Source organism: Abramis brama (assembly GCF_963993115.1).
Source record: "Abramis brama genome assembly, chromosome: 7".
Lineage (NCBI taxonomy): Eukaryota > Metazoa > Chordata > Actinopteri > Cypriniformes > Leuciscidae > Abramis > Abramis brama.
Window position 1 is genome coordinate 2231320 of NC_139969.1, and position 27353 is coordinate 2258672.

Below are 27353 nucleotides of genomic sequence, written 5' to 3' on the forward strand. Positions count from 1 at the left end.
AATATGGTCATACTTCCTGGTTCTGGTAAGAACTCGAGCTGCTGCATTTTGAACCAGCTGTAATTTGTTTATTAGTAGAGCAACCACCCAGTAGAGCATTACAATAATCTAGCCTTGAGGTCATGAACGCATGAACTAACTGTTCCGCATTTGTCAATGAGAGCATATGACGTAATTTAGATATATTTTTAAGATGGAAAAATGCGGTTTTACAGATACTAGACACGTGACTTTCAAATGAAAGATTGGTATCAAAGAGCACACCCAGGTTCCTAACCGACGACGAAGACTTAACAGAGCAGCCATCAAGTGTTAGACAGTATTCTAGGTTATTACGTGAGGACGTTTTTTGTCCAATAATTAGAATCTCTGTTTTTTCAGAATTAAGTAGTAAGAAATTACTAGTCATCCAATTTTTTATATCAGCTATGCATTCTGTTAATTTTGTGAATTGGTAAGTTTCGTCTGGGCGTGAAGAAATATAGAGCTGAGTATCATCAGCATAACAGTGAAAACTAATGCCATGCTTCCTAATGATATCTCCCAAGGGTAGCATGTACAGAGTGAACAGCAACGGTCCTAGTACTGAGCCTTGTGGTACGCCATACTGAACTTGTGAACGATAAGACATCTCTTCATTTACTGCTACAAACTGATAACGGTCAGATAAGTATGATTTAAACCATGCTAATGCAATTCCACTAATGCCAACATCATTTTCGAGTCTATTTAAAAGAATGTTGTGGTCGATAGTGTCAAATGCAGCACTAAGATCGAGTAACACCAATAGAGAGATACAACCACGATCGGATGATAAGAGCAAATCATTTGTGACTCTAATGAAAGCTGTCTCGGTACTATGGTACGGTCTAAATCCTGACTGAAAATCCTCGCAGATACAATTTCTTTCTAAAAAGGAGCATAGTTGTGAGGATACTGCCTTTTCTAATATCTTTGATAGAAAAGGTAAATTCGAGATCGGCCTGTAATTGACTAATTCTGTAGGATCAAGTTGCGGTTTTTTAACAAGCGGTTTAATCATAGCCAGCTTAAAAGTTTTCGGTACATATCCTATTGACAAAGATGAATTAATGATATTAAGAAGAGGATCTGTGACCTCTGGGAGCATCTCTTTCAGTAGCTTAGTCGGTATAGGGTCTAACATACATGTTGTTGATTTAGAGGATTTAACGAGTTTAGTAAATTCTTCCTCTCCTATAGCAACGAATGAATCAAATTTTTCTTCAAGGAGACTACAATGCACTGCCTGATGTGATACTGTAGTAGACGGTTGCATAGTTATAATTTTCTCCCTGATATTATCAATCTTGTTAGTAAAGAAGTTCATAAAGTCATTACTGCTGTGTTGTTTAGAAACGTCTGGGGTTGAGGATTTATTTTTCGTTAGTTTAGCCACTATTTCAAATAAACACCTAGGGTTTTGTTTATTTTCTTCTAATAGGTTTGAAAAATAAGCAGATCTAGCAGCTTTTAAAGCCTTTTTGTATGCAATTGAGCTCTCTTTCCATGAAATGCGAAATACCTCTAGTTTTGTTTTCTTCCAGTTTCGCTCCATTTTTCTGGCTGCTCTCTTAAGTGCCCGAGTGTGCTCGTTGTACCACGGCGTTGGACTATTTTCTTTAATCTTCTTTAAGCGCAACGGAGCAACTGTGTCTAAAGTGCTGGAAAAGAGAGAGTTAAAAGTTTCTGTCGCAATATCTAGTTCTTCTAAGCTATCCGGGATGCTGAGATGATGAAACTGATCAGGAAGATTATTAATAAAGCAATCTTTAGTGGCAGAAGCAGAGCCGGATTAACGCAAAGGCAAACTAGGCACGTGCCTAGGGCCCGATTGGCGGGATGGGGCCCAGACAGAGGAAAAAAAAAAAAAAATGTTCAAATGTCCTATCTACAATTTATTTCAATATTTATTAATTAACTAAAAATAGTGACGATGTTTATCTTAACCATAGACTGTTACATTACTGCAGTAATGTATTGTAAACCAATTAATGTGTCCGTTACAAAGCGGGTGCCGGCTTCTGAAAGTATGTGTAACGAACGCATCCATCAGGTGCTGCGAGGCAAAAGCCTAATAAGCACACAAAGAAGCACAGCTCATAATGCAGGTGTGTGAGTTGTCGTCATCTATTTTGGAGTGATTGCAATGTATTCTAAATATAAACTTGTACTGTAGATCAGCGTCATTTCTGGAAAAATCATTCACCGCTTTATTACGAGTTTAAAAGAGCGCGAGCGTCATTAACGTGCCCAGACGCGACGCTTTGAATTTGCGCGTACAATGAATAACATCGCGTCGGGAGCTGACTAGTAAAAAAGCTACAAAATTAAATGACAAGACGTTTGTATTCTAAGTTAAAAAGCCAACACACTACAACATTTTTAAATGTTTCAAATAAAGGATCTCATATCTATGGGTCTATCTTCTAAATTCTGCTGATGATTAGATTATACCCTGACATTACCCAATAATATCAGTTTATATATTTTTTTCTGCTCAGTAGCGATCGTGTCTTTCTCTTCCACTTGATTTGTGTATAGCATATTTAAGGTAGCAATGCAATATAAAAGCACTTATCTACTGAAGTGGGAATCTGGAACTGTGAATAAATTGAATAAAACAGCAAAATAACAACAACAACAATAACATCTTCATTAAACAAAAAAGAGATTACCTTAGATAAAGTTTGATTAATATGTACATACAGTACCGGTAAAAGTCTGGACCCATTACTATTTTTAATGTTTTTGAAAAGTTTATTATTATGCTCTACAAGCCTGCATTTATTTGATCAAAAATACAGAAAAAAACATGAATATTCAGCAAGGATGTGTTAAATATATAAAAAGTGATAGTGAAGACTTTTTTAAAATAACTTTTTAATAATCAAAAATCCTGAAAAAAAGTATCACAGGTTATAAAATAAATATTAAGCACCATTTCTAACATTTGATAAAAAAATCAGAATATTATAAAGTTTTCTGAAGGATCACGTGACACTAAATTCAGCTTTGCATCACAGAAATATAAAGTATAGTAAAATAGAAAACCATTATTTTAAATTTTAATAATATTTCACTATATTATTTTTCTGTATTTTTGATCAAATAAATCCAGGCTTGATGAACATAAGAGACTTCTTTCAAAAACATTAAAAATAGTAATGTGTCCAAACTTATGTACTGTGTAAGTAAAAATATACTGCTTTTAAAATTAAATGTTGTATAAATAAAAAGGTTAGGAATCATATTTGTTTCAAGTGTTTTTTTTATTGGGGGTGGGGGGCCTCCAACATGAATTTTGCCTAGGGCCTCCTAATGTCTAGAACCGGCCCTGGGCAGAAGTGATAGGTCTAACATATTTGTAACACGGAGTCGACTTTGCAGCCTTGGCTAAATTAAGTTTACACGAGACTAAATAATGATCTGAGATGTCATCGCTCTGCTGCAGAATTTCAACGGCATCAACATCTATTCCATGTGATAATATTAGATCTAGAGTATGATTACGACAATGAGTAGGTCCTGACACGTGTTGTCTAACTCCAATAGAGTTCAGAATGTCTTTAAATGCCAATCTCAATGCATCTTTTTCGTTATCTACATGTATATTAAAATCACCAACAATTAGCCAATACTAACTCTGATAGAAAATCAGCAAATTCTTTGATAAAGTCTGTATGGTGCCCTGGTGGCCTGTAGACAGTAGCCAGCACAAATGTTAAACGTGATTTATCATTTACACTAGATAGTGTTACATTTAGCAACAACACTTCAAAAGAATTATATTTAAAACAAGACTTCTCAGTAATTCTGAAGATATTACTATAAATTACAGCAACACCTCCCCCTTTGCCTTTCAGACGAGGCTCATGTTTATAACAGTAATCTTGCGGGGTGGACTCATTTAAAGTGATATAATTGTCTGGTTTTAGCCAGGTTTCTGTCAAACACAGCACATCTAGATTATAGTCAGTAATCATATCATTAACAATGATTGCTTTTGAAGTAAGGGATCGAATATTCAGCAACCCAAGCTTTATCATTTGTTCATCCGTATTATATCTGTTTTTTATTTGTTGAACATCAATAAAATGTTACCCTTGAATGGGTTTAGGAGTTTTTTATATGTCCTAATTCGGGGAACAGACACAGTCTCTATATGATGATATCTAGGTGAAAGAGGCCCTATGTGATGGGATTTATCTGACCTTGGTGACGTGAGGCCGCTAGCAGACGGTCGGTTTAGCCAGTCTGTCTGCTTCCTGACCTGAGCCCCAGATTGTCATGTTTGAGCTCTAAGACTATGTGCCATATTACTAGAGAGAAGAGCAGCACCATCCCAGGAGGGATGAATACCATCTCTTTTCAACAGGTCAGGTCTGCCCCAAAAACTTTTCCAATTGTCTATGAATTCTATATTATTACGCGGACACCAATCAGACAGCCAGCCATTGAGTGAAGACAATCTACTAACTATCTCATCACTCCTGCGAACAGGAAGGGGGCCAGAGCAAATTACAGTGCCTGACATCGTACTTGCAAGTTCACACACCTCTTTAATGTTAATTTTGGTGATCTCCGACTGGCGGAGTCTAACATCATTAGTGCCGACGTGAATAATAATTTTAGAGAATTTACGATTAGCATTAGCCAGCACTTTTAAATTTGCTCTGATGTCAGGCGCTCTGGCTCCCGGCAAACATGTGACTATGGTGGCTGGTGTCTCTATTTTCACGTTCCGTGTAATAGAATCGCCAATAACTAGGGCACAATCAACAGGATTCTCAGTGGGTGTTTCACTGAGTGGGGAGAACCTGTTTGATGTCGTAATCGGAACGGAAGAGCGGTGTTTTGTCCCGCGACTACAGCGTCTCACTGTCACCCAGTTGCCCTGCTGCAAGGGCTCTACTTCAGCCGGAACCGAACAGTGTACAGAGTTCACTAAGCTAGTCGCATCCAAAACAGTATCTAAAGTCCTTGCACTCTTACAATTAACCTCGATTAAAGTTTGGATGCGTGTCTCTAGTTCTGAAATCTTCCCCGTCAGCTTTACTATCTCCCTGCATTTATCATATGTAAATCCTGTGCTGACAGTGAAGGCTATGCTATACATGTTACATGAGGTGCAGGTGACAATAAGAGGAGAAGATGACATGACTCACCGTGTTTGTTGACTGATACTCACCACAGTTTTTTGATGAACTCGTAAAAGGCGCAAGAGAAAAAATAAATAAATAAACAAAGAGCGCACGGAAGGCGCGAGCGCGCTAGAGAATAAATAAATAAATAAATAAATAAATAAAAAGCGAATGGAAGGCGCGGGCGCGCTAGAGAATAAATAAATAAATAAAAAGCGAATGGAAGGCGCGGGCGCGCTAGAGAATAAATAGTAAATAAAGAGTGCACGGATGGTAGCCTACGCTAACAGGCTAGTGAATTTCAAGCGTGTTGTGCTAGCAATAATGATTTAGATTGAAGCTAGCGATGTCAGGTTAATGTGTGATGTTGATTAAGTTATATTTTGCAGTATAAATAACAAGGAATGATAGTAAATAATGATTAAAATTAAAACAGAAAGATACGAAGCTTACAGACGCAAACCAATGCAACGCAGCAGCAGAGCAGCAGGGCAGACAGGAGCAATCAACAGGTTTTGTCTGCAGATCATTGAAATTAAGCTATTTTATTTTCTTCATAATTATTCTCCGTCGATAACCTTTGTTCAACTCTGATTTTAGAGTTTAATTGATGTGAGATACACTTATATGTCATTTTTAATCAATAATGTGTAGTTTGACACCCATATAGATGAGGTGAACCTAATTTCAGGAACCCCTTTTTCACAAAGAGAGATTATTTAAGAAGACTTAAGATGTCACCCACCTTAAGAAGAGTGTTTGTTCTGTATTTGTTGCAGGTGACACCCAACATCTCTCAGAGCTCAGGATTGTGTTGATGGGATATAGATATGCTGGTAAGAGTTCAGCTGGAAACACCATCCTGGGCGGAGAGGAGTTTGACTTGAAGACATCTGCTCAGTGTGTGAAGAGACATGGAGAAGTAGCAGACAGACACATCACTGTCATTGAAGCTCCAGGATGGCGGAGGAGTATTTCCTCTGTAGAGGAGAGTCCTGAGTTACTGAAACAGGAGATTTTGCTCAGTGTGTCTCTGTGTCCTCCAGGACCACATGCTGTACTACTGATCATACGTGTGGACACTAGATTTAAAGAGACTGAGAGAAAAGCATTGCAGGAGCATCTGGATCTTCTCAGTCAGAGAGTCTGGAGTCACACTATAGTGCTGTTCACTCGTGGAGACTCTCTGTTAGACACATCTATAGAGCAGCACATTGAGAGTGAAGGGCCGGATCTCCAGTGGCTGCTGGACAAATGTGGGAACAGGTTTCATGTTCTCAACAATCTCAACAGGAGTGACGACACTCAGATCAAGGAGCTGCTGGAGAAGATTGAGGAGACAGTGGCACAAAATAACGGCTGCCATTTTGAAATAGACAGAAAGATTTTACAGGAGATAAAAGAGAGAAGAAGAGCAGAGGAAGAGAGAGCAGAAGAACGAATGAAGAGGATGCAAAAATGGAGAGAAAACATCAGATCACAGATGAGTGAGTCCATATACTTTATAGTGCAGATACACACTGAGTATATTAAGTAAATCATGAAAATGTAACAGTCACAGCAATAATAGCAAGAAACTTCTTGTCATTAACCGCTATTTGTAGAGGCATTCCCAATAGATGGGTTCAAAGCAGCTCACAGTGACGGCCCCTAAAATCTGTTACTGAAGGAAATAAGTGCTTTCATTTCTTAAACAATCCTGTTCTTCATAGGGTGTGCTTTTGATAACGGAAATCGCTTTACCTAATCCATAAAAACAATACAAAAAATAAATAAAAGAAAACTGCAAACATCTTGTCTTGAATATAATCTTAAACATCAGCTTTACACCTATAGACACGCCTCATGTTTGTCGCTGTTCTGAAGCGCCAGGAAGTGAGTCCCATCAAACACTTTGAAAGTACATTACAAGTAAAAACTACTAGACTGCTGGAGGAACTATATTTTATTTGGTTGCAAAAGAGCTATATATTTTTTTAAGGCAAAAATATGTCATGTAAAATTGACATTTGTAAGAATAGAAGCTATTTTTATGAGTGAAAAAATGACAACATATTTTGCGAGACACTTTTACTGCTTTTATATTAGTCAATACAGATAAGATTTCGGATCTGTTTATGCCAATTTAGGCTGTTTTTCTTTTTTTTCATAAAGTCTTTTATAAATATAAGCAGTCATAAATGGTATTTTTGGGGATTTCTTTCCATCTAGTAAATAAATGTAAATGTAATACAGTCATGTATTTGCTGGTGTTAATAGCCACCAGTGCATTGATAATGCTTTCCCAGGTGAGAACACGCACAACAGAGAGGTTTATTCATTGGTAGAGGGACAATTTAATTTCAATAACTCCTTTTTCACAAAGATAGAGTATTTAAGAAGATTGAAGATGTCACCCACCTTAAGAAGTGTATTTGTTCTCTATTTGTTGCAGGTGATGCCCAACATCTCTCAGAGCTCAGGATTGTGTTGATGGGATATAGAACAGCTGGTAAGAGTTCAGCTGGAAACACCATCCTGGGCAGAGAGGAGTTTGACTTGAAGAAATCTGCTCAGTGTGTGAAGAGACATGGAGAAGTAGTAGACAGACACATCACTGTCATTGAAGCTCCAGGATGGTGGATGAATTTCTCTGTAGAGTTCAGTCCTGAGTTACTGAAACAGGAGATTTTGCTCAGTGTGTCTCTGTGTCCTCCAGGACCACACGCTGTACTACTGATCATACGTGTGGACATTAGATTTAAAAAGACTGAGAGAAAAGCATTGCAGGAGCATCTGGATCTTCTCAGTGAGAGAGTCTGGAGTCACACTATAGTGCTGTTCACTGGTGGAGACTCTCTGTTAGACACATCTATAGAGCAGCACATTGAGAGTGAAGGGCCGGATCTCCAGTGGCTGCTGGACAAATGTGGGAACAGGTTTCATGTTCTCAACAATCTCAACAGGAGTGACGACACTCAGATCAAGGAGCTGCTGGAGAAGATTGAGGAGACAGTGGCACAAAACAACGGCTGCTATTTTGAAATAGACAGAAAGATTTTACAAGAGATGGATGGTAGAAATAAAACAGAAGAGCGACTGGACAAATGGAGAGAGGAATCCAGATCACAGACTAGTGAGTGAAATCATAACATTTTATGATTATCTAGCTTGCACATAGTCTCAGATGTGTTTCCTCCTCATTGTTCTAGACTATGGGCCTAATTTTGAAAATGTGTGAACGCACAGAATTGATCTTATATTGTGTGTACTCTAAAATCCATGCCAACATTAATATTTATAAAAATGGTCTTTGACGTGGAAAAGTGCTTAGTGCCACATCAGGGTCTAAGCAGACATACACACTTTTTTCTTGTGACAGAGGGTCGGAGTACTGCAGGTATTTGGAAATCTAAGCAATTCTTGCCGTTCTTCATTCTCAAGTAAAAGATTTGGACGTTGACTGGTGCTCTTTTACATGTTAATGACATTAATAAGGCAGCATTTACAATGCAGAAATCGGAAACCATTCTGCTGCACATAATTTCAAAATCATTTGCGATTTATACATTTCACATCTGGAAGAAAGGCGTACGCAGGGTTTTTTTTTGTCACGTACGCACATTGGAGAAATTATCGTAAGATCAAATGTAAAAAGGTTTCTACGCATTTCCAAATGTAGGAAGGTTTAATATCTGTGTAAGAGCTGGGTATGTTTATTTATTCTGAACACCCTTTTCGGTAATTTACGGTAATCAATGCACCTGGTGGTGGGGAGGAAGTAGAGTTTATCAGCTGTTCACCTGCGTGGTTCGAGTGGGGAGAGAGGGGGTGACGAGGGGAAGTCATATTTTTGTTGACCGCTATCTGAACGCTATATTATATAGAATGTCTGAGAAACAATTATGGAATGTTTCAATACACAACCTTGTTTGCTTCTCACGATAATAAAACGACAAAATGCAGTCTTTGGATTTGTCATCATTGAAGCGTGTCTGGCAGATTAGTTTTCCCTGCTCAGCCTCTCGGTCGACAATTTTTTGTGGCTTTCAGATTGTCGCCCACATTTGTCAACAAAAATTCAAGATACACTTGGAACATAAGCCACGCTCATTTGAAGGTCGTGATCACTCACGGAGATACGGGATCATCGGCCATTGAGACCACACACACACGGATTCGGCTGAATATCCTGGAGAACGGCGGCCGCGGGAGAGCATCGCACACAAACAGTGGTATGTAACCTGCGTTTTTGTACTGTGTTATGGCTTGTTTGGAAGACAGTTTTGAACGGGTTACAGCCACTTGTTGAGGTTTGGTGTTGCTGATGTTTGGAGCGGGTTGATTGCCGCTGATCAGGTTTGTGTTTGGAACAAACAGTTGATTTATGTGTGTGCGGTGTGGCTTCAGCGCATTGGTTATTCATGTCTGCATTTAATTGTTGTGGGTATTGGTTGTTTCTTTACGTTGGATTCATACTGCGATGTTCAGTTGCATCTGTTTGTGCATAAAATGAGTGGATCAAGGGCTGGTTCAACTTCATCTAATATGGAAAAAAGAAAAATCACTCTGACTGAAAAGGCTCTGGCAAGCAGGATTGAGTCAATTCAGAAACAGCGTAAAAAGGAAGTAGGCAACTTAAAGATCCAGATATCGTCTCTCAAAGAGCTCATGAGAGATGATCAAAATGCTTCACAAGTTAAAGCACAGTTTGATGTTCTGCTGCAATTGTCTGAAAATGCCACTGCATTGCACAACTCTTTGATGCCTTTAATCCCTTCTAAAGAACAGGAGAGACAAAATGCATGGTTCAAAAGCATCACTGAATACAGCCAAGGGTTTATTAAGGATGCCAAAGAATGGCTCTCAGAAACCTATAGGCCTCGTTCAGAGCTAACTCATAATTTTGAGTGTGATCAGGAAGTTCTGTCTGGGGATGAAATTGTGATTCATGAAGATGTAAAAACGGGACAATGGCATCCATCTTCTCGACACGATGAACAGGATGACATATTGCCATGTGACAGTATATCAAACCTAAGCAGTAGAAAACAAGGTTCAAAATCAAATGTTTCCACTACTTCATCTGCACGTCTCAGAGCAGAGGCTGAAATGGCTGCTCTGCTTGCCCGTCAAAGTTTGCTGAAGGAAAAACATTCTCTTGAGGAACAGGAAGAGAAATTAAGACAGCAAAAGGAACAACTTCAGCTTAAAGCCGATATAGCTGCATCAGTGGCTTATTTGAATGTTTTAAGGACCTCTGGATCTGGTGTGTGGAGTGTGGTTTCTCATCAATCAAATGGCATGGAGTCATATTTTAAAGGTCCCATGACATGCTACTTTTTGTAGGCTTTAATATAGGCCTTAGTGGTCCCTAGTACTGTATCTGAAATCTCTTTCCAAAAATTCAGCCTCGGTGCAGAATTATAGCCACTACAAGTCAGTCCCAGAATGAGCTTCCTTCAGACAGGCCGTTTCGGTGTCTGTAGCCTTAAATGATAATGAGGAGGAGAAAGGCGGCGCAAGGTGGAGGGTGGGTGTGGCCTTGACCATCTTGCGCAACGGTACCGTGGCGTGCATGTTTACGTTGGATATAGCAATGGCACGAAGACGCGCAGTCTTTCAAGCATTTCAGTTTGACCCAGAATCTGATCCGGATGGAGAAGCAACGGATGAAGAAGTTGCAACTCAGCAGCTCCAGCAGGACGTTTCCGAATGGTTAGTTTAAAATATTATGTCTGGATACGGTACTTTATTCGGATGGTTTACAGTTATTATCATGTAGCTAACGCTAACCTACTGTTGCCTTTTCATGAGAGATCTGTAACGTCTGTATTTATCTTCTTACAATTACATCAAGCTCTGCGATCTTGAAATGCGGATATTGCGCGCGCCATATAACCAACAGGAAAACGGTTATCCAAATAACAAAGAAGTGTACAACACTCGCGTTACAGTGTGTGTATTCACACAGATAAACTGCATATCTGCATAGCTAATGTTACAGCCACATTCTACGTGCAACAATCTAGGTAACCATAAACCGTAAAGCAACACACTTATATATCATTAGTTGACTTACTTGTCCGAGGTGTGTAGCTGAGCCAAAGAGAGTGATCCAGACTTTAGTTTCAGACGTTCAGCAAGCCCAGCTCTGTATTGACCCTTCGGTGTTCATTTGTACATCCAATTATTGAGCAATTGTTATGCTTCACTCGCTCAAAAGCCATGATATCTCTCGTGGACAAACTAAAATCGCGCGCGCGGGTTCCTGCTTCCTAGCTCATTTTCTCATGGGCGGAAAATATTATCTGGGCGGGCAAAGCAGAGACAGGGGAGGTAACATTTCCTCCTTATGACGTCATAAAGAGGAGATTCAAGATCAGCGCGTATGAGCCTCCATTTTCTCAAAGGCAGAGAAAGATAGCAAAAGCTCGATTTACACCGACTGAAATTTCTAGAAACTTGGGGACCATATACAGGCTAGGGGAACTCATATTAATGTTAAAAAACCTCAGAAAGTGAAAATGTCATGTCATGGGACCTTTAAGAAAGAGGGAAAAACGGTTGAAGCTCTTAACACTGATGTAGAGACTTTTGTTCCACAGCTTGGAAAGGATAAAAGGGGAAAACCTGCAATGGGAAACGCTGATTTACAGCTTGGAAGGCCAAAGCAGAAAATGGCTGACAATACCATCCATCTCCAGCAGAGGCCTTCAGAGCTTATTAGACAGAGCACAGTTCCAAATATTACAGCGCCTCCAGTGTTTAATCATGGAGATGTTCATGCACCGTTTTCCACGAACATTAATAGTGAACAGAACAACATGTTGTCTATAATGGAAAAACAGAATGAGATAACATCAATGCTAGTACATCAGCAATGTCTTTTATCGCTGCCTAAAAGAAATATCCAAATATTTGATGGCGACCCTCTACAGTACCATGCTTTCATGCGGTCTTTTGAACAAGTAATCGAGCAAAAGTCTGATAATGCTGAAGACAGCCTGCATTTTCTTGAACAGTACACCAGGGGGCAACCACAACAACTTGTCAGGAGCTGTCAACATTTAATTGATGGCTCAGGCTATGCAAAGGCAAAGACTTTACTGCATGAACACTTTGGAAATGAGCATATGATAGCATCTGCCTATTTGGAGAAGGTTTCTTCATGGTCAGTGATTAAGCCAGAAGATGGAAAGGCTTTACATGCATACAGTCTTTTCTTGCGTGGATGTTGCAATGCCATGGAAGAGGTTCATAGTCTGTGTGAATTGAATACACCTGCCATTATGATCACTGTGATTAAAAGATTACCCTACAAACTGAGAGATAAGTGGCGTACAGTGTCATGTAACATCCAGGAAATGCATTGCCGGAGAGTTATGTTCGCTGACATTGTGACTTTTCTGGAGTGTCAAGTGAAGATCATGACAGATCCTGTGTTTGGAAATCTACAGGACGTACCAGTGTCGGTGGCAAATAAAGAAGGCAGCAGGACAAAATCACTTCGCTCAGGGGCTAAAGGAAGTAGCTTTGCCACTGCTGCTACTACAGTTGAAAGGACACTAACAGAACATAAGGTTAAAGATGGACATTCGCATTCGCCTGAAAGGACTTGCCTGTACTGTAAGGGTGGGCACATGTTGGGGTTTTGTACTCTGCTGGAGAAGAGAGCTCAAAGTGAGAAAATCGATTTCCTGAAAAGGTTGGGAGTTTGTTTTGGCTGTTTGTGTACTGGTCACATCAGTAAGGAGTGCAGGAAACGTCTCTCTTGTAAAACATGTGGCTTGAGGCACCCTAGTATGCTTCATATCCACCACAAGGATAAGGGAGCAGATGCAGAGAAAGGTAAGAGCAATTCAGAGAGTGCAATGGGCAGTTCTTTGGTTGCAGTCCAAACCAGTGGTCTTACTGGGGCCGGTGAGCAAGATTTTAAGCTTGCCATCGTACCAGTAAAGGTTAAGTCAAAGAGTGGGCAAAGGACCGTGGAGACCTATGCCTTTTTGGACCAGGGCAGTTCAGCATCTTTCTGCACAATGGGTTTGATAGATAGATTAAATCTCTCTGGGAGAAAAACAAAGATTCTTTTGCGCACTATGGGCCAAGAGAGAATTGTGGACAGTTGTATTGTGTCGGATTTGGAAGTGGCTGGATTGGACAGTGGCTGGTACTGTGAAATGCCAGATATCTTCTCACTACCTAGGATGCCTGTGAATAGGAGTAACATCCCCCGACAGAAAGATTTGGCTAAATGGCCTCATTTGAAACATGTGTACTTGCCCGAGATAGATACAGACGTGGAGCTTCTGATAGGCATGAATGTACCCAGAGCGTTGGAACCACTTGAAATCATCCGGAGTGTGGACGAAGGGCCGTATGCCATCAAGACAATGCTTGGTTGGACGGTAAATGGACCCCTGGGTGGAGAATGTTGTGATGGACCTGATGTGTATCAGTCTGCATTTACCATCAACAGAATTTCTGCTGTAACGCTTGATGAACTCTGGAAGCAACAGTTCAAGACAGACTTTCCAGAATGCAGTCAGGAAGAACAGCTAGGACTTTCAAGGGATGACTACAGGTTCTTAGAAATGGCTAACAATACTGTGAAATTGGTTCATGGTCATTATAGTATTGCTTTACCTCTGAAAGACAGGAAGATAAGCATGCCTAACAACCGTAAAATTGCAGAACAACGCACCCTTAACCTGAAGAGAAGGTTTATCAGAGATTCATCACTCCATAAGGACTACACTGCTTTCATGAATAACCGTATATCCAGTGGCTATGCAGAGATCGTGCCAACCACAGATCTGGAACGCAGTGATGGAAAAGTTTGGTATATTCCCCACCATGGGGTATACCATCCAAAGAAAGAAAAGATCAGAGTTGTCTTTGATTGTGCAGCATCATTTCAAGGCGCATCACTCAACACGCAACTCCTGAACAGTCCTGATTTGACTAGTACGTTGATTGGAGTCCTGACCAGGTTCAGGAAAGAGCCTAATGTTTTGATGTCTGACACTGAGGCAATGTTTCATCAGGTTCAAGTTCCAGGAGAGGATGCCGACCTGTTGAGATTTCTTTGGTGGTCCAGTGGAGATTTCAGTCAGTGTCTGGTTGAGTACAGGATGGTTGTCCATTTGTTTGGGGCAACGTCTTCTCCAAGCTGCGCTAACTTTGCTCTACGTAGGTGCGCAGAAGACAATGAAGAGTTCTTCAACCAGCAAGTGATTGATACCATAATGTACAGTTTTTATGTGGATGACTGCCTTGCTTCTGTAGCCTCAGAACAGGAAGCTATATCCATTTATAAAGGCCTTAAAGCCATCTGTGCCAAGGGTGGCTTTCATCTAACAAAATGGATAAGCAACAGTCGCAGTGTGTTGGCCTCAATACCTGAGGAGGAGAGAGCAAAGGAAGTTAAAGACCTGGATTTGGACCATGACTCACTACCTATTGAGAGAGCACTGGGTGTGCGCTGGTGCGTCCAGTCTGACACCTTTAAGTTCAGCATAACTATTCAGGAGAGACCATTGACTCGCAGAGGCATCCTTTCAACTGTCAGCTCTTTCTATGACCCTCTGGGGATCCTGGCTCCTGTGGTTTTTACAGCTAAAAGAATTCTTCAAGATCTGTGTCGGAGCCGGCTAGGATGGGATGAATTCATACCAGTAGCAGTTGCCCAGGAATGGATTGTCTGGTTGAAGGAGCTTCATCAGTTGGAAGGCTTCAGCATCAGACGATGTTTAAAACCTCTGAACTTTGGAAAAGCAGCCACTGCTCAGTTGCATCATTTTGCCGACGCAAGTGAGGAAGGATATGGTGTTGTCACCTATCTACTGCTGGGTAATGAACACTCTCAGATACACAGCGCCTTCATAATGGGAAAATCCAGGGTGGCACCTTTGAAGCCTGTTACTATCCCACGTATGGAGTTGATAGCTGCTGTTGTAGCAGCTCGCATGGACAAACTGTGGAGAAAGGAGCTAAGACTACAGCTTCAAGACTCTGTTTTCTGGACAGATAGTACTTCTGTATTAAAATACATTAAGAATGAAACTTCAAGATTTCGAATCTTTGTGGCAAACAGAGTCTCCGAGATTCTCAAGGCTTCTGATGCAACTCAATGGAGATTTGTGAGCACTGCACACAATCTCGCAGATCTTGCCTCCAGAGGTGCAAGGGCGGAACCATTCCTAAACAATGAAACTTGGATTTCTGGTCCCTCATTTCTCTTGCAATCAGAGGAAGACTGGCCTGTTAACCCAGATGAATTGCAAGAGCTTCCACCTGGAGACCCTGAGGTCAAGGTATCAGCTGCAATTGAAGTTTCCGCAATAAGGGATGAGAATGATGCCATAACTTGTTTGATCAATCGCACCTCATCTTGGACACGTCTAACAAGAGTGATGGGTTGGGTCCTGAGATTCAAGGTTTTGCTTCTGAACCTCAGGAAAATGAAAGAGATCACTGTATGTCTTACTCGGTCAGCGGCAAATGCTCACCAAGGACGTGTGATTTCAAGAATAAGTTCTGCGGTGGTTATCTCTCATTGGGAGAGATCCGAGAAGCTGAAATTGAAATAATTATGTTTTGTCAGAGAAGAAGCTTCTCAGAAGAGTTTTCCTGCCTCCAAAAGGGAGAAGGTGTAAAAAGAAACAGCCATGTATACAAGCTCAATCCAATATTGGAAGATGGTGTGTTAAGAGTTGGAGGACGGCTGAGTAAGGCTGCTATGCCTGAAGAGTTGAAACATCCTGCCATATTAGCTAAAGACCTTCATATCTCTGACCTCATTCTACAACATATTCATCAAGAGGTTGGCCATGGAGGTAGAAACCATATGTTGTCAAGACTACGCCAGAGATACTGCATCCCTGGTGTTAGTGGTTCCATGAGGAGGATCTTGGCGAGATGTGTGGTGTGTCGGCGGCTACATGGAGCTGCAGGTCAACAGCAAATGGCAGACTTGCCTGAAGACAGAGTTTCTTCGGAAGAACCTCCTTTCAGTCACGTTGGAGTCGACTACTTTGGTCCGTTCGAGGTCAAGCGTGGTAGGAGTCTTGTAAAAAGATATGGAGTTATCTTCACGTGTTTGGTGATAAGAGCAGTACACATTGAAGTTGCCTCATCGCTGGACACAGATTCTTGCATTAATGCAATACGACGCTTCATCGCAAGAAGAGGACAGGTCAAGGAGTTGCGGTCAGACAACGGCACCAACTTTGTCGGCGCAGAGCATGAGTTGAGACGAGCCATTGAAGGATGGAACTTGGAACAGATCAATGATGCACTCTCGTTAAAAGGAATAAAATGGACCTTTAACCCTCCCACTGGATCACATCATGGAGGAGCATGGGAGAGGTTGATTCATTCTGTTAGAAAGGTCCTTAACTCAACTTTAAGGACACAAAGTCTGGATGAGGAATCACTCTGCACAGTGCTCTGTGAAGTGGAATCAATTCTCAACAGTAGACCCATCACCAAGGAATCGACAGATCCCAACGATTTGGAAGCATTAACTCCGAACCACCTTCTGCTTCTTAAAACTAAACCCTGTTTACCTCTTGGACTATTTCAGAAAGAGGATATATATGCACGACGGAGATGGAAGCAAGTCCAATACATGGCTGATTTGTTTTGGAAAAGGTGGACTAAGGAGTATTTACCACAACTGCAGGAACGACAAAAATGGACAAAGATCAAGCGGAATTTCATTCCTGGAGACATCATACTCATAGTGGATGATTCTGCGCCCCGCAACTCATGGATTGTTGGAAAGATAACTGAAGTGATTCCAGACAGAAGAGGACTCGTGAGACAAGTCTGGATTAAGACCCAAACTAGCCGTATATGCCGGCCTGTAACCAAGATCTGCCTTCTTTAGGAGTCAGCTGAATCCTGATTGCTGTACTTGGATAACACGACTTTTGACTGAATTGACTGGGCTATTTTTTGACTTTTTTTTTTTTTGAGAGAGAGAAAACAGAAGATTGCCTCACATTTTTATGATGGACTATAAATAATTTTGTTATTTCCCCTGCATGTGTAATGTTTGTGTAATTATTACTGTATATTAACTGTAATAATTAGGGGCCGGAATGTAAGAGCTGGGTATGTTTATTTATTCTGAACACCCTTTTCGGTAATTTACGGTAATCAATGCACCTGGTGGTGGGGAGGAAGTAGAGTTTATCAGCTGTTCACCTGCATGGTTCGAGTGGGGAGAGAGGGGGTGACGAGGGGAAGTCATATTTTTGTTGACCGCTATCTGAACGCTATATTATATAGAATGTCTGAGAAACAATTATGGAATGTTTCAATACACAACCTTGTTTGCTTCTCACGATAATAAAACGACAAAATGCAGTCTTTGGATTTGTCATCACTGAAGCGCATCTGGCAGATTAGTTTTCCCTGCTCAGCCTCTCGGTCGACAATTTTTTGTGGCTTTCAGATTGTCGCCCACAATCTGGTTATTTAGCAACTTCCTAAAATGTAATAATGACAAAATATTGCTTGTGGGTCTAAGCAACACTCTGGCCCAAAGCCTTCGAGCAAGAAAACGGATCTGAAGACAATTCTTCTTGCGAAGAAGGGGAGGGGCGAGTGAGAATTGCTCCTCCATGGAATCTTCAGGAAATCGATGTCTGTATTCCGCAGTCAAGTGCGCTTCGGGACACACCAGGAAGGAAGTGCACACCCTCTTGGTGAAGGAGGCCATAGAATGTATTCCTCCTCCTGAACAAGAGTCCAGGTTCTACAGCCGGTACCTCTTGGTTCCAAAAAAGGATGGGGGGTTGCGTCCCATTATAGATCTGCGGCATCTGAACCATTCTCTGAGGAGATCCAGGTTCAGGATGTTGACAGTTCCCACCATTGTGAGTCAAATCACAACCACACTGGTCTACAACTGGTTCACTCAGCGGCCACCATGTCCTGATTCAGTTTGACAGCATGTCGGTGGTCTCCTATATAAATTATCGGGGGGTCTGAGGTTGCTCCCGCTTTGCAGACTGGCCAGATCCTCTTGTGGTCCCAGGGGAAACTGTTGTCCCTCTGGGCAATATATGTCCCTGGGGACCAGAATTTGGGAGCAGACATCTGGTCGAGGCAGGAGCTGAGGCCTAGGGAATGGAGACTCCACTCCGATGGTGGAGTCAATATTGGAGAGATTCGGCCCAGTGGAAGTGGATCTATTCGCATCTCATCAGACGACCCACTGACCGCTGTGGTTCTCCCTCACGCATCCAGCTCCTCTTGGGCTGCATGCCATGGTACAGGCCGAGGCTACGCCTGTATGCATTTCCCCTGATCGGTCTGCTCCCGAGAGTTCAAGAGTTAGGACAGGGTCAGTCTACTCTTGGTAGCCCCATTCTGGCCGGCCCGAGTAAGGTTCTCGGATATCATATAACTCCTGGCAGGTCCTCCGTGGGAGATTCCCCATCAGGAGGGACTTGCTTTCCCAGAGCCCCTGAGGGGGCTCAGTATCTAGAAGCTGGCCTGTCAGCCGGAGTGATCAAGACCATGCTCAACTCTAGAGTTCCATCCACAAGGAGACTGTAAGGCCTAAAGTTTAACGTTTTCACCGTTTGGTGTAGGGAGCGTGGTTTGGACCCAGTGCCCGGTGGCTTCAGTGCTGGAGTTCCTCCATGATCGCTTCTCTGCCGGTCTTACCCTGTCTACGCTTAAGGTGTATGTAGCAGCAATAGCAGCTCTCCATGCCTATTAGGTGAAGTTTCAAATAAAATAAAAAACATGAAATTGTATCATTTGTGTCCCAAATTATTATAAAATTATAATTCTGATTTCTCTTTATGGTCTTGCCTTTTTAAGGTTTAAAAAGTCTGAACTGAATTTATCCATTCGTGGGGCTACATTAATTCCATCTCATACTGTTAAAAATATGGGTGTAACATTTGATTCGTCGCTTACATTACAATCTCATATAAGTTCTATTACCAAGACTGCATTTTGCCTTCCTGATACTGACCAGGTTCAATGAGTATGGGGTCTCTGTGGAACAAAAGTGGGTGTTTTTAAATGTGCGGGTGTTTTCAAACTGGTGGGTGTTTATAAATCATGCAATGAAAATGATGCCCTTCACCCAACCCCACCCCTAAACCCTACCCACACTGTGACATGGGCAAATCAGGGAACACGGTCGAAAACCCCCCTCTGTTTATGGCCTCACCCACTGATCTGGTAACTCCTATTACTGTCCTGCAGAGACCTATACTTGGGTTTAACCCTGTTAAGCTTCATTAGGAAACCAGGCAAAAGCTGCAAGGTCAAACAACATTGAATATTGTAATCGTATATCTAATGTTCTGTTTCTGTGTGAACCAACTTTCTGCAAGGAAGTGAATCCTCCTAACCCATTTAGAGTTAAAATAAAGTTTGTCATCTGAATTAATTACAATTACATGAACTGATGAATATATTCCTTCAATGTCATGTCAGTTGCTTTGGATAAAAGTGTCTGTCAAAGACATTCATGTTGTAAATGTTCTACTAATCTGCTCTCTGCTTTCATTATTATAGTGAGTGGAGATGATGGATCTGATTCATGGTCTGTGGGAAGTTCTGCTTATGGTTCATTCAGATCACGATCAGGAGCAGACCCAATTTTCGGTTCATCACATTCCAGAGGTTCATCTTACACAAGTTACGTGTCAGGGGCCATAAAACGATATAACAGCATTGAATTGCAACCACCAAGCAGTGAGTGTCTTGCTTTATTTGGCACTTTCAGTACATTTTGGTCTCCCTGTGACCTTCTTTACAGCATTAGAACTTATGGTTTCCATGAATACCATCTGTTTTGTTGTGAAAATATAATATTTAGTTTACATTTTTGTAAATTTGTCACCACATATTTTCCCCCATAATACAATGTGGACCCTTTCTAGCCTACATCTCCTTCCATTTTCTCAATTTTTGATAATTGAATTTATGTAAATAAAATAAAAAACCTCATATGAAATAAAATAAAAGCACGCATAATATTTTGTTTGATCTTCTTATGTTGATGATCAAAATTTTCTGGAGTTTAAGCACCTGTTTATGCTGATCATTTCTTCTCTATACATTCATATGGTCAACTTTAAATGATATCATTAAATAGCAATCAGGCTTGTAATAAAGGTATCATAGATAAAACAGGGACAAAACATGTAAAATACCGTCTGGTTTATAAAGTATTTGTATAATGTTTTAATGATTACCAATAGACTGCGTTATTTTTAGGAACATATTGAAAGTTTTAAATCTCAGAATTTTGTTTTATATGAGTTTCAAACCTTTTACTGATTTAAATGTATTTTCCCCAGTGAGTGGAGATCAGCGGTCGGACAGATGGTCTGTGGGAAGTTCTGCTTACAGTTCATTCAGATCACGATCAGGAGCAGACAGCGGTTCAGTTTTTAGCTCATCATGCTCAAAAGTCTCATCTCGCAGCTCAGGATTCGGGTCTTTGTGGTCCATCCCGGAGTCTGTGGAACATTCAGGAACCAGACGAGCACTTGGTGTGACCATGATCTCAAATCTTTTCCCAAGAAGATCAAAGAAGCATGATAAGCATGAAGACACTAAGAAAACTTGAATTATATCAAATTAATGAAAGAGAAATTGTGTCTTTATAATGTTGACATTTATAATTTTGACGACATAATATTTAAAGATAACTATTACTAAAACTATAAGGTATATGCAGTTGTCTAATAAATTAGTGGAGATGTATAAACATAAATCATATTGATATGTAATTAACATTAAGGGCTCTATTAATGACAGAATCTGCCTATTTAATGATCTAAGCGCATGGTCGCAGGGAGCAAGTGCACTTAGGTCGTGTCCGAATCCACTTTTGCTAGTTTAACGACGGGAAAAATGGTCGGCAGTCCCGGCACATGGTCTAAAAGCATTGTCCCTATTCTCCTAATGTGTAATGGGTGTGTTTTGGGTGTAAGGTGCAAAAAAAACAATCAGAGTGTAATTTCCCATTCCCTTTAAAAGCCAGTTGCGCTTGCGCCAGGGCGGGTTCACTATTTACATGACGCAATTTGCAAACAGAAAGACTGAACGCTTTTCCAGAGCGCAAACGGATCTGCTTGTGCGCGAGATTAAAGGTTAAAGCGAGACCATCTACGGGACAAGCTGGATTCCACCATCTTTATGTCTCAGTCTATTTCAGTTCCTCAAAATAGCAACGCACCAACAATGCGCCTGAACATATACCTCGTTTTCAGACCAGCAGCCCATGGGCCACAGATGGACTCGCAGATGGGCACAAATGCATTTGCTATTTAAACAACGTTGCATTGCGCCGGGTGTATTATTTTGTCAAAAATTTGTGTTTATTTTTTAACTTTCTTTATAAATCCTTTCATTTTTAATCCCAGATTTATGTGTGTATATATTTATATATAGACACAGAATCAGAAGCGCTGTTCCAATGCTATTTGCTAAGGGGTAATTAAATGTAACAAATAATGTAAAATAGTAGGCCTATCATCTTTCAAAAATGTCTGTCAGAATATATAACGTACAACACATATTGAATGATGTTCACTAACCCGTGTTACGGCTGGCTCATATACCGCAACATAAAAGAGGCAAACAACCAAATACTTTAACAAAAAAACAATTTATTAACAAATCAAGCAGAACCAGTATTAAACAATCAAAAGAAACCGACGTCTAGGGGAAAAAACACACGCGTGTGGTTACTAAATAAACAATATCTGGCACTAAAAATAAATATGGAAAAACAAAGATACAAAAGAAATAATGTAAGAAAGAAGTGAGAGAGCTCTCACTCCAAGTCACAGGTCTTTATACCTATGGTGAGTTAATTAGAGATTGAATACACCTGTTGCCCAACTAACATCTGCACTGTGTAGCAGAGCCAGTAGGGGTAAACAGGCAGGCGTAACACCCGGTAACATTTTCAATTGGATCTGTGTTTTTTTTTCTTTAGCATGCAGTGTAAAGTATTTCACTCGGTTCCGTGATCATTCCTGATTCAATTTCAGCGAGTGAAGAACAAATTCAGGTGCATTATGTATTATGTACGTTATCGTCTCTGACAGACTGAAGCCTCATGCTGAAGCCGCTCTGGAAGCTATTTTCCTCCTCTTCTTGTAAAATGATGATGTAGTCGAAACATCTCGTAGTGTGTGTTTCCATGTGATGCATTTACTGTCTGGACTGCTATTTTTAGTTCTAATATTCCAACTGACAGAGTTTTAAAAAATATATATATCTATGCTAAACTTATACTTGGCATCTAACACACACGCTGGCGAGTAAAATCTAAGAATTTATTAGCCAATGGCTAATGATTGACATTATTTAGTCGCCCAGAGTGAAATTAACTCGCATATGCAAACTTTTACTCGCATTGTAGAGGGTTGCTCATACTATTATTTGTCGCTTATATTTCAATCTCATATAAGTTCTATTATCATACCAACTTTCTGCAATGAAGTGAATCCTCCTAACCCATTTAGAGTTGACATAAAGTTGACCATCTGAATTAATCACATGAACTGATGAATATATTCCTTCAATGTCATGTCAGTTGCTTTGGATAAAAGTGTCTGTCAAATGCATTCATGTTGTAAATGTTCTACTAATCTGCTCTCTGCTTTCATTATTATAGTGAGTGGAGATGATGGATCTGATTCATGGTCTGTGGGAAGTTCTGCTTATGGTTCATTCAGATCACGATCAGGAGCAGACCCAATTTTCGGTTCATCACATTCCAGAGGTTCATCTTACACAAGTTACGTGTCAGGGGCCATAAAACGATATAACAGCATTGAATTGCAACCACCAAGCAGTGAGTGTCTTGTTTTATTTGGCACTTTCAGTACATTTTGGTCTCCCTGTGACCTTCTTTACAGCATTAGAGCTTATGGTTTCCATGAATACCATCTGTTTTGTTGTGAAAATATAATATTTAGTTTACATTTTTGTAAATTTGTCACCACATATTTTCCCCCATAATACAATGTGGACCTTTTCTAGCCTACATCTCCTTCCATTTTCTCAATTTTTGATCATTGAATTTATGTAAATAAAATAAAAAACCTGATATGAAATAAAATAAAAGCACACATAATATTTTGTTTGATCTTCTTATGTTTATGATCAACATTTTCTGGAGTTTAAGCACGTGTTTATACTGATCATTTCTTCTTCTCTATACATTCATATGGTCAACTTTAAATGATTGCATTAAATAGCAATCAGGCTTGTAATAAAGGTATCATAGATAAAACAGGGACAAAACATGTAAAATACCGTCTGGTTTATAAAGTATTTGTATAATGTTTTAATGATTACCAATAGACTGCGTTATTTTTAGGAACATATTGAAAGTTTTAAATCTCAGAATTTTGTTTTATAAGAGTTTCAAACCTTTTACTGATTTAAATGTATTTTCCCCAGTGAGTGGAGATCAGCGGTCGGACAGATGGTCTGTGGGAAGTTCTGCTTACAGTTCATTCAGATCACGATCAGGAGCAGACAGCGGTTCAGTTTTTAGCTCATCATGCTCAGAAGTCTCATCTCGCAGCTCAGGATTCGGGTCTTTGCGGTCCATCCCGGAGTCTGTGGAACATTCAGGAACCAGAGGAGCACTTGGTGTGACCATGATCTCAAATCTTTTCCCAAGAAGACCAAAGAAGCATGATAAGCATGAAGACACTAAGAAAACTTGAATTATATCAAATTAATGAAAGAGAAATTGTGTCTTTATAATGTTGACATTTATAATTTTGACGACATAATATTTAAAGATAACTATTACTAAAACTATAAGGTATATGCAGTTGTCTAATAAATTAGTGGAGATGTATAAACATAAATCATATTGATATGTAATTAACATTAAGGGCTCTATTAATGACAGAATCTGCCTATTTAATGATCTAAGCGCATGGTCGCAGGGAGCAAGTGCACTTAGGTCGTGTCCGAATCCACTTTTGCTAGTTTAACGACGGGAAAAATGGTCGGCAGTCCCGGCACATGGTCTAAAAGCATTGTCCCTATTCTCCTAATGTGTAATGGGTGTGTTTTGGGCGTAAGGTGCAAAAAAAAAACAATCAGAGTGTAATTTCCCATTCCCTTTAAAAGCCAGTTGCGCTTGTGCCAGGGCGGGTTCACTATTTACATGACGCAATTTGCAAACAGAAAGACTGAACACTTTTCCAGAGCGCAAACGGATCTGCTTGTGCGCGAGATTAAAGGTTAAAGCGAGACCATCTACGGGACAAGCTGGATTCCACCATCTTTATGTCTCAGTCTATTTCAGTTCCTCAAAATAGCAACGCACCAACAATGCGCCTGAACATATACCTCGTTTTCAGACCAGCAGCCCATGGGCCACAGATGGACTCACAGATGGGCACAAATGCATTTGCTATTTAAACAACGTTGCATTGCGCCGGGTGTATTATTTTGTCAAAAATTTGTGTTTATTTTTTAACTTTCTTTATAAATCCTTTCATTTTTTATCCCAGATTTATGTGTGTATATATTTATATATAGACACAGAATCAGAAGCGCTGTTCCAATGCTATTTGCTAAGGGGTAATTAAATGTAACAAATAATGTAAAATAGTATCATCTTTCAGAAATGTCTGTCAGAATATATAACGTACAACACATATTGAATGATGTTCACTAACCCGGTAAAATTTTCAATTGGATCTGTGTTTTTTTTCTTTAGCATGCAGTGTAAAGTATTTCACTCAGTTCCGTGATCATTCCTGATTCAATTTCAGCGAGTGAAGAACAAATTCAGGTGCATTATGTATTATGTACGTTATCATCTCTGACAGACTGAAGCCTCATGCTGAAGCCGCTCTGGAAGCCATTTTCCTCCTCTTCTTGTAAAATGATGATGTAATGCATGTACTCCCTGGACCGCTATTTTTAGTTCTAATATTCCAACCGACAGAGTTTTTGTCGGACGTGTGTGAGGGGTGACCGATGTTAGATTTTTGGGTAATTATAAAACGTGCTGGAAACGTTAATATATTGCAAAAGACTGACATGTTTGACTTGTCAAAAATGTTACATTCAGCTGTTGCAAATCTGTTGACTTCTGAAAATCAACTCTTTTTTTTTTTAACCAGGAAAGGAGTGTTTTTTTTTTGATTTGTAATCAGACAGATCTAAAGTTATATTTAAAATCAATATTTTATCGTAATGCATTACGTTACTTGTGAAGGATACATGTTCACTTCATAATTTCACTGCCAACATAAGGGAACATGAACCGTATTGTGGAGTTTGATGATGCCTAAATTCAGTCTAGGTCTGCAGCTCAAACCATGCCTGCCTCTTCTCCACCGCACTGCTTCAGGCCGATGTACAGGTGTTTGCCAAATGAAGCACAATCTACTCAAGACTTCCCGTCTGTCCTGCAGCAGCTTCTCCTTCTGGTTTACACTGGAAAGACTCGTTTAGCACAGAACCTGCTGCAGATACAAGCGGCTGATGGTGACGGTCAGACTTCAAGAACGGTGTGTTTTGTGTCACTGGATCACTGTGTGTGTTGAAAAAGTAAAATGTATTTTTGAATGGTGTTGGTCCAGGGCATCGGTTCCTTCAGTGTTCATTCAGTTCAGCTGGATATGGACGGGATCTCAGTCATTCAGAAGAGCTCTGAACATCCTGAACATCAGCAGACAACAGGGTTAGATAGTGGATTACTGTGAGTAGAAGGGTCGAGAAACTGAGATAAACGCTGCTGTTCAGTACAAGTATGTTGTCAGGGATCTGATTGGTTGCTCCCAAACTTTATTTAACCGGATAACTTTATGAATAAGAGCAAAATTACATTACTATGGATGTCTGTATTTCTATGTTTTGAATATGAATAAGAATAAAATTTCCCCTGATTATTTTCTCCTTTTGTTTTGTGTGTTAAAGAGAAAAAAATCTTGGGCGATGCCAATCTCCAGATCACATTACAATGCATGGCCCACAAGACTGATTCAAAGCATATAATCCAACATTTAGTAAGTATCTTTTGATGAGTATGATCTTGAAATTTACATTTAATATGAGACTGAGGACTTGTCCACACGGAGACGTGTTTAGCTGTATACGTAAAAATGTAGGATCGTATCGGCGTTTCATCCAGACGGATCCAGCGTTTTGGGAGCTTGAAACCGCTGTTTTTTGAAACCGGGTCCCAGAGTGGATAAATCTGAAAACGACACCCTTGCTTTTTCGTGTGTACAGCCAATCCGTTTATTTTGTGAAACGATGATGTCATCACCCCACGTGTCGACCCGAGTCAGACACACTACGTCAAGTAACAGCAACAACAACAGCGGACGACATGCTTGTGTTCGTCCTGCAGAAGATACTGAGCCTCTTTTATTTCTTTATTTACTATTTACTTGAATGTATTTTTATTTTATTTCTTTATTTACTTCTTTATTTATTTATATTTTCTTTCTTATGCTATGATGCTTGTTTATGCGCATGCTCCAAGTCTTCTTAAGATAGTATCTCCGTGGCAGAATTACAGCGCCACATACTGGTCTGGCATGTATATAGTTTTGAGTCGGTTTCAGTGGTTTCGTGTGTACGCAGATATTTCTTGAGACGACGCTGTGTTTACGGATTTCTTTTTAAAACGAGGGGAAAAAAGATCGGATAGGGAAAGCTCTGGCTTCGTGTGGATGTGGCCTGAATCTGAATAACTAACTGTTTCAGACACTGAGAGAAAAGAGCTGATGCTGCAATGAGATCATTAAAGTGTTGCATGGACGCATGTAAAGCTGTTGTAGGAGACTCCAAAACAACATTAGGCACCTTTAAAATGGCACTGTATCTTTATTTTTGTGTATCAGATTTTGCTTTCTAAAGATCTTGTATTATTGGGTGATTTGAATTGGAATTGGTTGACATCAAACTCAGATCAGTTCAAAGCATATTGTGATTCTGTGAATCTTACTCAACTTATTGAATCACCTACACGACCTAATCATAAGAACCCAAGCAAGTCCACTCTAATAGATATTATACTAACAAATAAACCCCATAAATACACCTATACAGGGGTGTTTCCTGATGATGTCAGTGATCATTGTACTGTAGTCGCTATAAGGAATTGTAAAATTCCCAAAGTAAAACCTAGAATTATTACAAAAAGGAGTTGCTTTAAGTTGTTTGATACTC

The 27353-nt window shown here is 40.1% G+C and overlaps 1 protein-coding gene across 1 annotated transcript in view; it reads left to right on the forward strand.

Moving 5' to 3' along the window:
* The window catches only part of LOC311086436 (uncharacterized protein), a 157208-nt gene extending 130973 nt beyond the window's left edge, over nucleotides 1-26235 (forward strand). The window contains exons 10-15 of the mRNA XM_084119320.1: nucleotides 5942-6649; nucleotides 7597-8277; nucleotides 19692-19871; nucleotides 20480-20674; nucleotides 22813-22992; nucleotides 23604-26235. Of these exons, the coding sequence (XP_083975446.1) occupies nucleotides 5942-6649; nucleotides 7597-8277; nucleotides 19692-19871; nucleotides 20480-20674; nucleotides 22813-22992; nucleotides 23604-23875 (2216 nt within the window). The 3' untranslated portion in view covers nucleotides 23876-26235. The remainder of the gene's footprint in view (nucleotides 1-5941; nucleotides 6650-7596; nucleotides 8278-19691; nucleotides 19872-20479; nucleotides 20675-22812; nucleotides 22993-23603) is intronic.
* Nucleotides 26236-27353: the final 1118 nt, after the last annotated feature.